This window comes from Anopheles funestus, chromosome 3RL (genome assembly GCF_943734845.2).
Source record: "Anopheles funestus chromosome 3RL, idAnoFuneDA-416_04, whole genome shotgun sequence".
Taxonomy (NCBI): domain Eukaryota; kingdom Metazoa; phylum Arthropoda; class Insecta; order Diptera; family Culicidae; genus Anopheles; species Anopheles funestus.
In genome coordinates, this window is record NC_064599.1 from 2532883 (window position 1) to 2549134 (window position 16252).

General features: G+C 40.6%; 3 protein-coding genes across 4 annotated transcripts in view; 2 read left to right on the forward strand and 1 right to left on the reverse strand.

Annotated features, from left to right (window-relative positions):
- The window catches only part of LOC125771157 (protein yellow-like), a 486298-nt gene that overhangs the window by 392629 nt on the left and 77417 nt on the right, over positions 1–16252 (reverse strand). The gene's annotated exons all lie outside the window — the stretch shown is intronic.
- LOC125771147 (double-strand break repair protein MRE11) lies at positions 28–3306 on the forward strand. Its single transcript, XM_049441522.1, has 2 exons — positions 28–211; positions 305–3306. Exons 1-2 carry the CDS (start codon positions 103–105, stop codon positions 2143–2145), a joined length of 1950 nt encoding a protein of 649 aa, XP_049297479.1. The 5' UTR covers positions 28–102; the 3' UTR covers positions 2146–3306.
- LOC125771210 (peritrophin-1-like) lies at positions 3616–4386 on the forward strand. Its single transcript, XM_049441607.1, has 2 exons — positions 3616–3749; positions 3819–4386. Exons 1-2 carry the CDS (start codon positions 3743–3745, stop codon positions 4277–4279), a joined length of 468 nt encoding a protein of 155 aa, XP_049297564.1. The 5' UTR covers positions 3616–3742; the 3' UTR covers positions 4280–4386.

Here is a 16252-nt window from a genome sequence, read left to right on the forward strand (position 1 = left end):
CAGCGAAACCCGCGAAATCTTACCGCAAAGCAACAGTATCAAAACACCTTTCTTGCCGGTTGTATGAAAATAAATATCAGCGAATAAAATTTGTGCTTCAACATGTCCGCATCGGGTTCGCAAACGCAAGACATTAATCCCGATGATACGATCAAAATTTTGGTGGCCAGTGATATCCACTTGGGGTTCAATGAGAAAGATCCTATCCGAGGTAAGATACTGTAGCGCTTTCTTATGCCTGTATACATGAACATTCTTGTTGTCCTACCTCGTTCGTAATGTGAGAAATGGTGGTTCGTTTCAGGCGACGACAGCTTTATTGCTTTTGAAGAAGTGCTGCAGCATGCGCTAGAAAACGATGTGGACGCAATATTGCTCGGTGGCGATTTATTCCATGTGGCCAACCCTTCCACGAACACGCTGGATCGTTGCTTTCGGTTGCTGAAAACGTACACATTCGGTGACAAACCGATCAAGTTGGAATTTTTAAGCGATCAGAACGAAAACTTCCTTGACTCGTTGAGCCACACAGTGAACTATGAGGATCCAAACATTAACATCGCCATACCGGTGTTTTCAATCCACGGTAACCATGACGATTCGGGCGGTGCTGGGCGCGTTAGCTCAATGAATCTGCTGAGCACGATGGGATACGTGAACTACTTTGGTAAATGGACCGATCTGAACAAGGTTGATATTCGGCCAATATTGGTACGCAAGGGTGAAACGAAACTCGCACTGTACGGGCTCAGTTACATGAATGATGGGCGGCTCTTTCGCCTGCTGGACGATGTGAAGTTGCATATGGAGAAACCGGATGAGCCCGGATTTTTCAACGTGCTGGTACTGCATCAGAATCGAGTAGAGCGTGGACCAAAAAACTATCTGCCGGAGAGCTCGTTGCCAGAGTTTCTTGATTTGATTATATGGGGTCATGAACACGATTGCCGTATCGAGCCGGAGGAAAACTCGTCGAAGAAGTTTTACGTTAGTCAACCGGGCTCAACGGTGGCAACGTCCCTGTCGGAGGGTGAAGCAATACCGAAATGTTGCGGACTGCTCAGCATTCACAAGGGATTGTTCCGGATGGATCCGATACCGCTTAAATCGGTACGACCGTTCGTGTTCGAATCGGTCAATTTAGCCACTGTGCACGAAGAGCTCGCACTGGGCGAAGGTGACGTACATGTAAAGGTGCATGACTTTGCCGTTGAACGTATTGAAGCTATGATCGAGAAAGCCAAAACGATGCGCACCGGTTACCCACGGCAACCGAAGCTGCCGCTAATACGTCTCCGACTGGGACTAACGGAAATCGAGCAACAGTTCAATGCAATTCGGCTCGGGTTTCGCTATCACGGTCGGGTGGCCAATCCGCTGGATATGGTAATATTCAAGAAGAAGCCCAAAAGTAAGGTAAAGGATGAACTGGACAATGCGCTTGACTCGGCCGCACTGCAGGAAGCGTACCGGAACAGAGAAAAGCGTGACCAGCGGGCGGAAGATATCGTCATTCGCTATTTTCGCGATGCGGGAGCAGAGAGCCAGCTAGATGTGCTTAACCCGCAAATCATGGGCGAACTGTGCCGCCGGATGATCAATTACGAGGATGACGATGCGGCAGATAAGATTGTAACATTCTGCAAAGATAAAGCGTACAGCCATATGACCTCACAGGACTGCTTTAGCCTGGATAGCATTTCTGAGGCTTTGGCAACGTTTCCAACGGCTCATCCGAATCTGCACGAAGAGGTGCTTAGCATGCTGGATGCACGATCGAACCGACAGGATCCTGCCGATCCGTTACAACGTTTTCGGGATCTCGATGACGATGGCGTGTCGGCGAAGAATGATGAATCGGTTAAAGTGGGCAATATTGCGGCACCCGGGACATCGGCACGTGGTGGACGAGGATCGCGAGGTGGACGTGGTTCACGCGGTGGACGAGGATCCCGTGCTGGGAGTAAAGCTGCAGCTACTAGTGACAGCGCCAGCCGGTCCCAATCGCAAACTTCGATTAGTGCCATGTTTAGCCAACAATCTTCCAACAGCAACAGTATAGGTAGTGTGGCCTTAAGGACATCATCTAGGAAAACGACAACACAGAAGGCACGTCAAATGGATTTCGATTCCGATGACGATTGAATGATGTATTACGGAACTAAGAGGAAACATGCTTGAAAACTGGACATTCTGCCATTCATTCCCTTAAGTTTAGAGTTTGTTTTGTTGTTTTTGATTCTACGCTACAAATTTCCATCTAATATGGTAATTTTAATCATTTCATATGTTAACTTTAGGTTATTTTCTTTCCAACAACGAATTAACGGGTAACGAATTGAATTCGTATCCTGAGATATTCGTCGCTCTTAGGTCCAAACAGCCTTTGTCGCTTGTTTAATCCTTGATGTGGCGGATGTTCTCCTTCCTACTGATTTGCTGAGAAATCTTGTTTACTACTATTTCCTGTCCAATTATTTGTATCTCAGTTTAAACGCGTTTCTCCTCTGTATTCTTTAGTCTAGGGTACGCTTTAGGCTTAGATTTAACGTACATTTAAGTACACATTGTATAGTTGTTGAGGCAAATGATGAATAAACGTAAGAAGAAGAGAAGTAACGATTATGATACAGATTATAAAGCAGATAGAGAATTAGCTTAAATGGTTTTACACTGCCATGAGCTTCAATTCCCGCTATTTCGATTACTCCTTTCATTACAGTAAAGTAATCACTTCATACCAATGATGTCACCATTGAGTGACTCCCTCTGTGGCCGATCCATAACCTCAACCAATGGGTGTAAATTTTCGTGGTACGTGTGGTGCACGCTATACCTCCCAAAGGAAGGTGTCTGCAAAGCGCGTGTGTACCAACACCGATTGGGGATGTCCATGCGAATCTTTTATAAACGCTTGTAACGTCCATAACCATAATCGTAACGATAAATGGGCTGTGTATGCCTATCGGAAAACGTCTGCATATTTTTTTTCTCATTCTAAAGTGCACACGCATAGAGTGGCCTCCAATTGACGGGAGTTAAAAACGGGAACGAGAACTTGATGATTATGATTACCACTAATATGAATATGAATCGAATGGAAGGATAATCCACGTTATATACACTGTCACGTGTTCCCGTTCCACAGACTCGAAACACTAACGGGGCCGATGTGTCACATTCTTTACGCTGCAGTGGATGCGAGCGGATGAAGATACTTTAAACAAATGGCCAAATTTGCACTTCATAAAATCGAATGAAGGTGTACAATGGGGAGGAGAAAAGCAGTTCCTCAAACTCAATAGAAAGTGGAAAGTGGAAAGTGTTGTTGGTTTTGATTAATTAAAATATGATAAAGCTAGTTCTCAATATACTTGTTCAGGTATATCATTGTGCAAACACAAATGTTGGCTGTGATTCGTTCACGAGAGTTCATGTTTTATGGCACTAGAGTGCCATGTTTTATGGCATTGCAATAGGGAGGATGTTGTCTCCAAAGGGGGGTTTAATCATCGACCAGTATGAATGATCACCGGATCACCTAGGCACACAGTTTCGAGAGGTTTTACGTATCGTTTAAATTGTTGTTGGTCATCACTGGCCAAACCACTTGAGATTATCCGTGTTATCGTAGGGCCCCCAAGCGCCTCCATAAAAAGGACACGCCCGATAGTTCAACAGGTACAGTGTGAACACACCATCGTCTGGGTAAGACAATTCGTGACACAGTTATACTCGCAACATGAAAGGTAAAGGTGTTAGAAAATACGTTTAAAATAAAGAAGATTAAGTAAAAAGATAATTTCCTTTGGTGATAGTTCCAATAAGTGCGGTGCTACTGTTGGTGGGGCTTGTTTTGGCTGACGATCGCTGTCCGCCTTTAGACGATCCTCTAGCACCACCGGTTCTGCTTCCACATCCAACGGACTGTGATAAGTTTCTGATCTGCAGCCATGGCAATGCCATCGTTAGCAAGTGTCCACCCGGATTACATTGGCATGATGGACGAAAACGGTGTGACTACCCATCGCAGGCACAGTGCCAACCGGGCAGCTTAGTAACGCCAACTCCTCAGCAAGCTCCCGAACCGTCTCCAAACTGTCCCGAGGAATACGATCCCGATCATATGGTGTACATACCGCACGAAACCGATTGCACCAAGTACTACATCTGTGATCCGTACGGAGTAGAGCTCGAGCAGACCTGTCCGTCCGATTTGCACTGGAATCCAGCGGTGAATTACTGTGATTTCCCCGAGCTGGCTCAGTGTGAAGAGTAGATAAGGGTTCACTGACGTACAGGAAGTCTGAAGTGTGCCACCGTACGACGTAGAGGTTGTAAATAATCGATAAAGAAACAAAAAAGTTCCCCTTTCCAGTACATTAAGTAAGCTTTGGTTTGCATTTATTTTCCAACACGTATCAGACACTTGAGACTGATAAGGAGTCGGATGTGCATCCGAAACTGAATCTGAGCTAAGGTTAGCAGCGTTATTACTAATATAATTTTGTTTTTCTCCACACTTTACAACCTCATAGTTTCATGTGTAATTGACATCACCCGGAAGGGTAATGTGTTGTTTTGGGTTCTCCTAATCCACGTGAAGTTGGCCAGGCTTACAGACAGGGAGTCGTAAACCCGGTCGCAGACAAACGAGTGTGATTTTTTGAAGCTGCATGGTAGTGAAATTATATTTTCCAAGCAAAATCTCTTTCTCACGCTAGCGAGAAAGCGAGTTCCAGCATGAAGCACCATAAAGCTATGATCGTTTTGCCGCCCCACCTCTGGGCGGGGTGAGTTTTTCGGGGAAAGAAGCATAAATTTTATCCTTCATCCAACTGTTACGATCCGATGGAGAAACAGTTTGTCAACTGTCATCAAGAGCACGTGGTCGATGGCAGCTCACATGTCCATGGATTCATGGTTAAAAAACTTTTGATTTGTCGGGTTGCATTTTCAGCAGTTGTGCATGTGTGTTTGTGACGGTCACATATTTTGATATACAGGTTGGGAAAATGCATAAAAATGTTGTTAAAATTGGCATACTCGTTTCCGGATTTTTGGGAGGGAAAAGGTTGAACCCCGGTGACGGCTTGGGTACCATTATGATGACTGCATGAAGTTTATTTATTCGATTCGAACGTGAACAAACATTTTGCCGTAGTAAAACAATGTGAAATTTTGTAGAGAAAGAGAGAAAGAGAGAGAAAGGGAGAGAGAGAGAGAGAGAGAGAGAGAAGGAAAACTTTTTCTTTATCCTTTTAGCTTTTTCGGTCGTAATTGCTGCATGTATTCCGCTCCGAAGAGATTAAAAGTTAATGGAAGGGAATTCCTGTACGGATGGGAATAATTAATTCAGACTCGTTTTAGAAACGTAGGGTAAAAGTTATAGTAATTTGTCAGAACTATTAGCAATTAACGAGAATTATTAATTCTCGTCTAGAGAATTTTTTCCAAGTGCGAGACTTAATGATGGCGCTTCACTAGTGATGAAGTATCTGTCAATTGATGGAATTTCTTTACGATTGATCATCATCATATAACGATTCCAATATATTTGAGCTTCAATTGACAATGGTTAAGTTGCACGTGGTCAAGCATGGTGTCTAATTCTTACCAGTCAAGTGCTCTTCAATCATGGACAGACATTAAACTTGAAAAGTATCCAATGGCTGTGATTCCATCATTTCTTTATTGAGTAACGAAGTTTGAAGTTGTTTAACATTCTCCATGTTATTTGTTCCATTTTAGATGCTTCTATTGGGATTAGAATACCGTCACGAATTCTAATACTTCTTGTCGTTCAGTTTAGACAGATTTAAGAGTCTCAAAAAATATAACGTCCGTGAATAGCAGAGGACATAAAGCACATCACACACAAACGTGTAGTTCGTCTACTGCGGGATGCGTATCAGTTCGGAAAACGATTTAAGCAAGAAATGCAATGACCATGATGATGGCACTCGAAGCGATGGAGATGGATGCATAGATTTTCACGCATTAAAGCGCACTCTCCAGAGAAGGAAAGCGAGTGAATCGAAAAAAAATCTGCAACTCCATGGAAGGGGTTTCACACCGGCCACTGGTTGACGATGGCGATGGTGTGTCTGGTTTTTACTTTTTGGGTCGATTTTATTATCAAACCGCATGACGTCCAAACATGACTGGAATTAACGAATTGCCAAATCGAACCGGAAAGCGACGTCGGAGCACATGAAAACCCTGAAATCGGGAGATCGGGTCAAAGAAGAAATGGAAGCTGTTCGTGTGCATTTGCACCACGTTTTGCATACTGTCAGTTACAGTTCATGATTATTGCACCTTTTTTGTTTTTCGTTTGGTTGTTCTTGAATGGACGGGCGAATGGGAAAATGTGACCATAAAATCGTTGGATCAGTCCGTCCGTTCGGGTGTATCCGCGTCCGTGGTAGAATAAAATCCGATCGAAGCTGGTAGGTTGTAACCAGTGGACCGAGAATGCGTCACGTGCGTTGTTCTCTGTGTGACTTTACGCACGTTGGAATAAATCCTTGCATATGAGAGGACATTCAAAAGGAGAGCCATATTAAACAATAAGACAGTTCATTGAATGTTCCATCTAATTTAAAACAATTCTAGAAACTAGGAACAAAAGTATCTCTTCAAACTTACTCCTCAGTCAGTTACACTTTTAATGAACGCGCCTGAAAGGTATGCAATTTTAGCATTTGATTATGAATAATTCAAACTTTGAATTGCATACCTGTTAGGCGCTAGAAACATCAATTGTGCAGTGTGACGCAGGGAAAGAAATTTTTATATACAAAAAAAGAATTTGTACGATGTATTTTTAAAATAAATTGTTAAAAAAAATATCACTCATTTGACAAAGGTTTTTAGGGATTTTTTTTCATTAGTTTTTCTTAAATCTAGCCTTGTTTGAGGTAATGATATGTAACGATGTTTTCTCACTCGAGGTCACGCAAAGGATTGAGAAGAATTGACAGGATGGGAATTACAAATTTGTAAAAATAGAGGCAACTTATACTTATAAAATTTCGTGAGAAAAAAAGGAAGATCTGTCCACTAATTTTAAATTTAATTTTTAATTCTTACTGATAGCGAGATGATATGACAACGATGAGCTACTATTGCAGTTTCAAAAGTATGTCCTCAGCATACACTAACGTGCACTCCTGCAATCTGAATCTCAATGCCAATGTTGCTCCACAGACTCCACCGCGTTTACTCTCCCCAGCCAAGTGACACACATTACACACGTAGTGTACTTTTAAAAGGGTAATAATAAAAAAGGAAAAGGAGAACCATTTCCTGAACGGCGTCCTGAAGTGACGAACCGGGGCCGATCTTGTGCTGAAAAACGAAATCGAATCGAACGTGACAAAAGATGGCCAAAACACATTCTTCTACCAGCCACCGGCGGGTGGGTGCCACAAACACAGTGGACAAACATGATGTGCCGAAGCATTACGCTTCTACGTGTTTGTTTGGTGGAAGCGTATTTATGGTTAGCGAGAGTTGTGCCACCAGCAATGGTGGCACAGTGGCGTTATTGTTTTTTTTTGTTGGTCCCCTTGAACCACAAATATACATTCACTTTCGTGCCACCGGAAAACACCATTACACCATCGGAGGCGGTGGTTATAATTTATTGAAATTATTAAATTTATGTTGATGAATTTGACAACCATTATGTTTATTAATTTATTGTCACACTCTTTACCCTTGGCCGTGCTCGTATTGTTTTGCTGCGGTGCATACAAAAGTGCATTTTCCCGCGTAACGGGCAATGCGCACTTCAGCAGTTCCGGATGCTCTTTATTTTTTCCTGTTCTTTTGCCATTTTGTTTAATAGTAGTCTATCTGTCCAGGCATTTTGTAATGGCGAGAGAAAGGGAGAGATGTGGGAATGGCACGTAATAAAAGGGGTAGCCGGTGGTTGGTTTTTTTTAGAGACAAAACCTACAAATGCAAAATTTGTCCTCAGCAAAAAAAATTCGTCTACCCAGAAAAGATGCGTTAATATTTTTTGGTTCGAATTTCTCCATCCCCCGGCAGATCGAGGGGTTGCTTGGACAAAGAAGAAAACCGATTTTTTTTTGCTGTTAAATATGTTTTCACGCAGTTCGGTTTTTCAACAGCAATTATTTGCCGGTGGCACTATCGATGGACTCTTGAAAATATTATCCGAATAATGTTAACCAGCTGCTTTCGATATGGGGTGGGGGTCAACCCCCCCTTAAAGGGGTGGAAAAATATTTTTGGCAATATTTCAGTTTTTTTGGTTCAGGAAGGAACGGAATGTCCTTTTTTCCTGGGCAGTACTGTGGACTGTGCCCGAAAAGGAAAGGTGTTTTGCTTGCACGGTGAGGGGATTAATTATTCCTGACATGTGCGATTACCGGCAGGCTTAAAAACGGGCATTGTGCAAAGTCAGTTTGCAGTTTTTTTTGGTTGTACTTTGTACCATTGTACTTGTCAATTGGGTTTTTTGGGGTGCGTTGAACGAAATTGAAGTGTTTTTGTGGTGAACGAGTGTTTTAATTTAAGATGAGTGATTTCATTAAAATTGAATGCATTGAACGCATCCGGGAGGAAAATTTGCTTTAACTTACCTTTGTATATTGGCTTTAGCATTGTATCGGATAATTTCGGAAGCGAAAATTAAACAACACAACCACGCAGGTGGGTTTGAATTTTAAAAATATGTTTTTATTGCTTCATGAGGCTATTAATCACTAGTTTCTTCCGGTCGTCTTCTTCAGCCCTACATATGTATATATATATAATCATATATATATGCATGTATAATATTAACTAATGAGTATATAAGAGTAAATATATATGTATAATTTAATATCGTTAAATGGCGCGTTCTAGATGTCAGTGTGTGTGTGTTTTTTGTTGTTGTTTTTGGGGGGAAGTGTATGAATTAATGCAATTGTTGCGGAATCGACTTCGCTATACGTTTGGTTTTTGTTGCGTATTTTTCATCTAGCTTTCAATACTCAAAATGAAGGTGCCACTGAAACGATCAACCCTCAGGACACTAAACCGTAGCCCTAGGAAGCTAATCATTGCGCTTTGGGAAGGAATTTACTTTTCCAATGACTTTCCCTCCTTTACGACCAAGAGCTGGGGCATGGAGCATGGAGAGTCTTTTTGCTAGCGTTTTTATTTTTCCATTCCACAAAACAATGGCATTTGCAATGAATAAATTGAAGAAAGAAAAAAACCTAGTAGAACAATAAAGAACAACTAATCCACTGTCTTCTGTAGCAAACAGCTGTTATTTTTTTCCCTCTCGTGTCGTTTCAAGTTTGGAAAATGGTCAGCGTATTTTTCTGCTGCTACGCTGTAATGTTTTGCTACTGCTTGGCTCTAAGAAAATGGGGACATAAAGCTATACCGTATTTGAGAAATGTTCTCATCATCTCTTCTCTTGGTTGCGTTTTTTTCTTCTTCCATTTTTTATCTTACGTGCAAGCTTGTTGCCGTGATGTTTGTTTGCGTTTCACTTTGCATCTTATAGTTTTAACTGCAGAAATCGTTCACTCGTCGGTTTTAGATGGTTTCGTTTCCTTCTAATATGTTTATACGATTTTTCCTTTTGTTTTCCTACTACCTTAGGTTGCTTCTTTCTTTGCTCTATTTTTTCTCTTTTTCTGTGTGTGTTTGTGTGTTTTTTCTTTTGTTTTAAATTTAAATCTTATGATTTAGAAGCTTTTAATAAAAGCAATTCTACTACTGGCGATTTTTGTGTAATGGTTTTTTGTTTTGCTTTAATATGCCTTTTTTTGCTTGCAGAATAAACGCTACATATAGCCTGTCCCTGACACGCTACGTTACTTTACCAAACATACACACTCACTCACACAATTTCGACTTGTTTTTGCCTCTCCGCTTCTACGCTTCTTAACGTTACTACTGTTTTTTTTTTGTTTCATTTGCATATTCGTTTTTTTGTTGTTTTATTTTCTTGTTTTGTTATTGCTTTTTCTCTAAGTTTTTTGCGTTTTTTTTTTTGCTAAAATTTCAATAAAATCACCCCACACGTCCCGTTCGGTATAAATGTAAATATTATGAAAAATTATCAAAAAACTTTCTATGTTTTTCACTTGTAATACTTTGAAATTTGTTTTGCACGCCCGTATCCGCACGCTTAACTTGTCTACTTATCTACCGTTTGCCATTTACTTACCCTTTTTGCATTTGTTTCTTGTGTTGGCCGCTGTGTGTGTGTGCTTTTTTGGTTATATATTTTCACACATACACACGCACACACACGCACACACACACGAATATACTCGTACACAAACACACGCTTCAAGCCACATGTTTCCAGCATATGATGCAGTACTTTGAAGTAAATGTTTGCTGCCCTTTTGCATGCGTTTCGGGTAGGGTTCCATACTTCTAATGACCAATGTTGTAGCTATGCTGTGGTCAGCTTCCTTTTGTAAATATATAAATCAGTGCAGTGGTGTGGAATCGTTTTTGTTTTGTTTTCGTTTTCGTGTATGCTTTGTCCTCTATGCTGCAGCAAATCGAAATAGGAAGTCGAAAGAGTAAGAGTAAGACTACTGAAGAAAGGTGTGAAGAAACGATCTTTTAAAGATCCTAGAAGTAATACGCTACGCTATGCAATGGCCATGTGTCTGAGTCGACGATGGAAAGATGCCTAAAATTGGTTTAATTTCATTCCATCTGCTGCTGGTTGCGTGTCACACAAAACGGCCTATTGCCGCTTGTCCCTAAGTAATGGCTCTAAACCCTTGGAAACGTTACACTACGAGTCACTTTGCTGTGTGTGTGTGTGGTTTTGGTTTTGTCTTTATATATCAAATTGGTCTTTGTTTTTTAGTTGTTGTTGTAATATTATTTGATTTTCCTTTTTCCTTTGGGTTTTCTAAAATTCGAATACCCTCTTGCGCTTTGCTTGCAAATGCTAAAAGTTTCCTTTGATAAATGCTTTTACGCGTTTCGTTTTATGTATTGCTTTTTTTTTAATTTTGTATTTGTGTGTGCTTTTTTGTTCTGCTGTCGCGCTGTGAAAATGAAACTTAGTAGCTTATGTTTAGCGATGGTTTCTACAAACGGTTCTACTTATTAATTGGGTACAGCTTAATACATTACATTGTATTGTGCTTGCATATTACTGCTAGCATGGACGAATTACCCATTCGATCATTGTGCTTTTCGTGTGTGTTGTTGTTGTTATTCCTTCGAGTAGGGTCTTTTATCGTTGTCTTTTACCTTCTTCTACTAAATACCGCACGCCTTTCCATGCATTATTTCACAAAAATTTTCACATTTCTTATAACATTTTTTCTTTTCTAGCAGCGAAGACAATTTTTTTTCATGTTCTAAAGCTAAGGACAAAAGTTTTGCATATATCTTAAATGTTTTCTTCTTTTTTGTTTAGCTTCATCACTACCTCTACCTTGTCGCACTTTTAGTATTGCTTTTGTTTTTTGCGTTTCTATTGCTCATTGTTTGCAGGTTTTTTCTTCTCTCTTTCTTTTCTTCCCTTCCCTTACCAAGTGTCGTTTAGAGTTAGTTTGCTAAAGTTAGGAGGTTACAAGTGATTACTTACTTACTGTGTAGTTGTGAGAGATTAACTGAAGCAAAAAAAAGGGCAAAACAGAAAGATGCACACTATTAGTGATTATAGTAGTAGACCGTACGTATTTGATTTTATGATCGGTTTTCCCCTTTTTGTTCTCTCTGCCTGGCTGGAAGAAGTGCAGTTGTCTAATATCGAGCTGTTGCTTACATATCTGTATAGCTGCTGTATTGGTTTGGTTAGTTTTATTTTAGCAAGTTTAGCGTAAAATTATTATTTCATTTGTTAAAGATCGTTTGCGGTGTACTAAGGTTGGGTTTTGCTAGATGCTAGATGCTACCGTGTTACCTGCTAACTATAATTTGTGTCTATCGTTGTCATGAAAATGTTACCGAACCGACCGTGAAGTTGGCCGTTTGTGGGAATAGTAAATAGAGGGTAGTTAGTTTTGGGGTGGGGAAAAAACTCTTCTACGCGTAAACTACGAACGTGAGTAAGTGTATAAAATTATGGCGAACCTTATAGGATCTATGTTTAATTTGATTCGTTTGTTTTTGCTAGTCTTTTGCTCTGCTTGAGAAAAAGAATTATTTTTTTTGAGAGAATATAGAATTAAAAAAAACTATTTTAATAGTCGCGATTGGAAGTAAACTCGTTTGTGGTGAGAACATAAAATGCATTTTAGCAAAACATTTTTGCTACATTTGCATGCTATTGCGCTATTCGCCTCAAATTTCTAGCTCCCCGTTAAACGTAACGCCCGTTTTTCTTGTTTTATCCTTAATGCCATTAGACTGTAAAGAGGAAGCATTCGTTAAAAGTCGCAAATGTTATCATGATTGACGGATCCGGCCACGCGTACTATGTTGTTGCATTTGCAACGTTTTTGGGGGTTTGGGGGGTGGTGAAGAAAGTTTTGTAATGATGTATTTATCTTTCACCCTAGGCGCCTGCATGTATGCAATTGAAGCGCACGCCTCAACACAAGCGGGGGTTTAAGTAGACGCTGTACCGCGAACGTTGAAGATGCCCAAACTTGATGAACTGGCATGTAATTTGCGTTACATAATGAATCACAGCAAAAAAAAAAACATCAAGGCGAACACATCCTTGAGCGATGGGTACGATTGGCCGAAAAAGTTAGCTAAGTAGTTGCAGAACGAAAAGCAGGGGAGAAAAAAAGAGAAGGAGTAAGTTCGTGTTCCGCTGATAATACGGGTAATGGGGAAAAGCTTGCAATTAATGAGATGGAAGGTGCGGATGGTAACAGTAACAGTACTTGCCAAAAATTTGGCAAAACCCACATCCATGCATCACATCGCACCCGCTCTGTGTGTGTTCCAAAGCTCGGAACGGAAAATTTCTAATTTGCACTCCAAACTTGAAACTGCTGTCGAAAAGTTGCGCCATAGTCCGGATACTGCTGCAGCCCGCGTGCTGTTATTGTTTGACTTGGTACTTTAAGTTTCGGAATGTTTCTTGTTTCGGTTTTTTTTTGGGGAGAGTTGTTTTTTTTTTCGTTGTGTGCTTGTTGTGAGTCTTTCCATTTTGGTGAGATTTTACTGTTGATATTCGTTTTCGACACGACACGAGCTGGGTGCTTCATCAAATGAGTGAGTTTTGGGGCTGTGCAGTGCAGTGTTGCGGTGGTAGAAAGAAAAAAAAAACGGAAGGAAGACATGCAATTGCAACAGTCATGTACAGCCATCCCTGTGTGAAGTGCTTCGTCAGCAGCGAGAAATCAAAGATGGCAACGTTGTAAGTAGTGCAACATCATCGCCTCGCTGTTTGCTTATCGTGGATAGATGTAAACTTCAGCAAAAGGAAGATATGGAAGTTCTAAGTTGTACCAAAAAGAGAAAAAAAAACAGAATACTCCAAAGAGGTGTTTCACGATCGAAATGTGTTTTGTTTTTGGACGTAAAGTGTAAAATAATACAAAACACTGGCGACGCGGAAGTGAAAATCTTCTCGAACCTGAATGTTTTTTTTTATGTATGCAAAAAAGAGTTGGGTTTGGAAAAGAAAAGTTTTGCTAGCGTTTGCGTTTGAGGCAAACTTCCACTTTAGACACCCGTATCTGTCTGTATGGTTCTGTCGAACGTGGTGTGCAAAAATTGTGCCAACTTGCTCGTTCATCCGCATTTAAGAGAACGAAGCTACTGCATCAACGTGTTGTGCATTCCATGCTCAAAGCATATCATTCGTCGCGGTACAGCAATCTTCATCCCACGTTTATTCGTTGTATAATTTAACTTATATCGTTTTTTTTTAAGATGTTCGTTCTCCTCCATATCTTCGTCAGCAGGTAAGCGCGATACTAGTAATTGAGTAGTGAATAATTGAAACACGAGCACGAGGACGCTCTGGCTACTTCCCCTATTGTTTCGCTCGTTCCCCAAATTTTTTTTGGGGTAATAGCTTCCATGTTAGTGTTTAGGATTAAGAGTAAAGAGTTGGAAAAATGAACGTATTGTCCCGTTATGATATGTTGCGTACATGGATGATGGCATTTCTGTCCCATTCCGGCTACACTTTCTAACCTAGCTTTAATTTGCGTTCCCTACCGCACTAATCACTAATTGAAGCGTAACGCGCTAATTGATCCGGTATAATAATAGGCTTGTTGTTGTTTTTTTCTTCTTATTGCTGTGTGGATACTGTTACTAAAATTTAAACTCGTTACCCTTAATTATGTTCGTTTGTCGATCTTTATTCTTTTACTTGTTTCGGTCGAGATTAATTGCTTTCATTCGTTTTGATTTGCATCGTATCTTAGTATCTTTATAGATCGTACAATTGGTGTAGTGTGTGATAATTGCCGCTAGAGGGCACTCACTAGGGTGAGTAGTAAACTGTTTGGATTAATTAGTTTTGTAAAATAAATGATTTCTTTTAAATGAAAATATCAAAATAATCTTAAAATTGATGTTGGAACTGCTTTCTAATTCACAACTTTTAAAGTTACTTATTTGGACCGAAAAAGTATACTACTTTCCGGTAAGCATTTTTTGGATTTTAATTTCGCTAGTGAAAGATCTCTTTCTAAATGAGAATGGTTTCTCCAAGGAGATGTAGATAGCAATATCATTGGATTTTTAAATTTATTTCCCCAATTTCAGTTTGCAAGATACTTTTACATAGAGTATGGCTTCTCCGCCGACTGTGTGTTGTATTTAAAAATTTCCAACAAATTGGAATCTTGTAAAAAAAAGACTTACAAGAACAAAGCTGACAGGAAAGCAATGAAAGAAACGAATTAAGCTCACCAGAAACGATGTACTTTATGCGTGAAATAAAGTTCATCCTTCCCATTCCTTTACTTCCTCATCCTCTACTACGGGAAAACCGGTAAACGGTCGTAATTATCACATGACTGGAGAAAAAAAACTCAGCTGTCCCAGCTGTTTTCTAATTAAATTTAAAGCAATAATAATTTTCTGTTTTCTCATTAAATTACAGCCAAGTTTAGGGACGCGAATGGGTGGCGCGTACGTCTTGGTGTTTTGGAGAGTCTCATTAGATCACTGGAACGACACTACAATTCACCCAGTTGCAGCCAGTCGAACTGCCTGGGAATAAGGTCAACAGCGTAGTGTCTCACTCAAACTCGTCGTCCGTTTCGCGCACTACAAACGCCCGGGCGAAAACCCGGGCCGCGATGGGAATGGGAGAGACTTGGGAGAAACTTTCATGTGAAGCACATCTCTAACGAACGACGAACCGCTTGTTTAAAGTGTGCTTGGCTAGAAACAACAAGTGCCGCTTCATCGAGCTGGATACTGGTGGCCCGAACCCAACCCCTGTTGTACACTGTTGCGCCATACAGCGCCATCTAGCGTATTATGGCAACAGTTCGGCTTTGGACGGTTCGGAAGGGAATGCATGCGTCCTGCCCAAAACTTGGTGTCCACCAACCAGATAGTCTCGACCTTGGAAGCGTTCACTTATGCAACTATTTAGCCACGCTAGATTAGTTCCAGTCCAGCCAGACACTTAGGCCCCAGAGTTGGGGAATGTGCTCAGGAATTCCCCAAGTCCCCTTCTTCACGAACGCTCTCGTTCTCATGTCAAACGTGATTCCAACGTGTGTCTAGCGGTGCGACAGGTTTTCACACATTTTGAAATGGCCATACTGCCAAGCTGACAGAGTTTTTGAAGGCTCTTCATAGTCGAGCTTTACTCACTCCCCTTTGCCGGGTGCATCATCATTTGAAGCTATCGGTCCGAAACTAATTCCAAACCGTCTCCCGGGTGAGAACAGGCCTAGGAAAAGAAAGTTTTACCATCATCTTTCGTTGAGCCTGTCACACACGTGCTCTAAGCTTTTTTAAAGAAAGGAAAATGAGCAAAGTTTTAGCACCTGGAACCGTTTGCTTTTCTACCCGGGCAAATGTTTCAATTGTTCTCTCTAAGGATAGGTTTTTTTGAGGGGAAAGTTTAATTTTTAATATTTTAGAAAAAAGAAAAAGGTACTATTTTTATAAAGACATTCAGACAAAGACAAATCTTATTGAAAAAAAATTGAAATGATGATTTTGATTGTATAAAAATTAAATTTAAAAGTATTATAATACTCTGACCGATTTCTTCCAATAACAACTCTAACTCCAGTGACCAAGTGCAACCGATCTTGTTGGCAGACGGTTCAGCCACTTTGTAGACACAGCCACATCTCTCTACGCC

Excerpts from the sequence above, each read along its gene's own strand:
- LOC125771147 (XM_049441522.1), top strand. The coding sequence starts at position 103 with ATGTCCGCATCGGGTTCGCAAACGCAAGACATTAATCCCGATGATACG. Across the intron at positions 212-304 it reads TGAGAAAGATCCTATCCGAG|GCGACGACAGCTTTATTGCT; the intron begins GTAAGATACTGT and ends GGTTCGTTTCAG.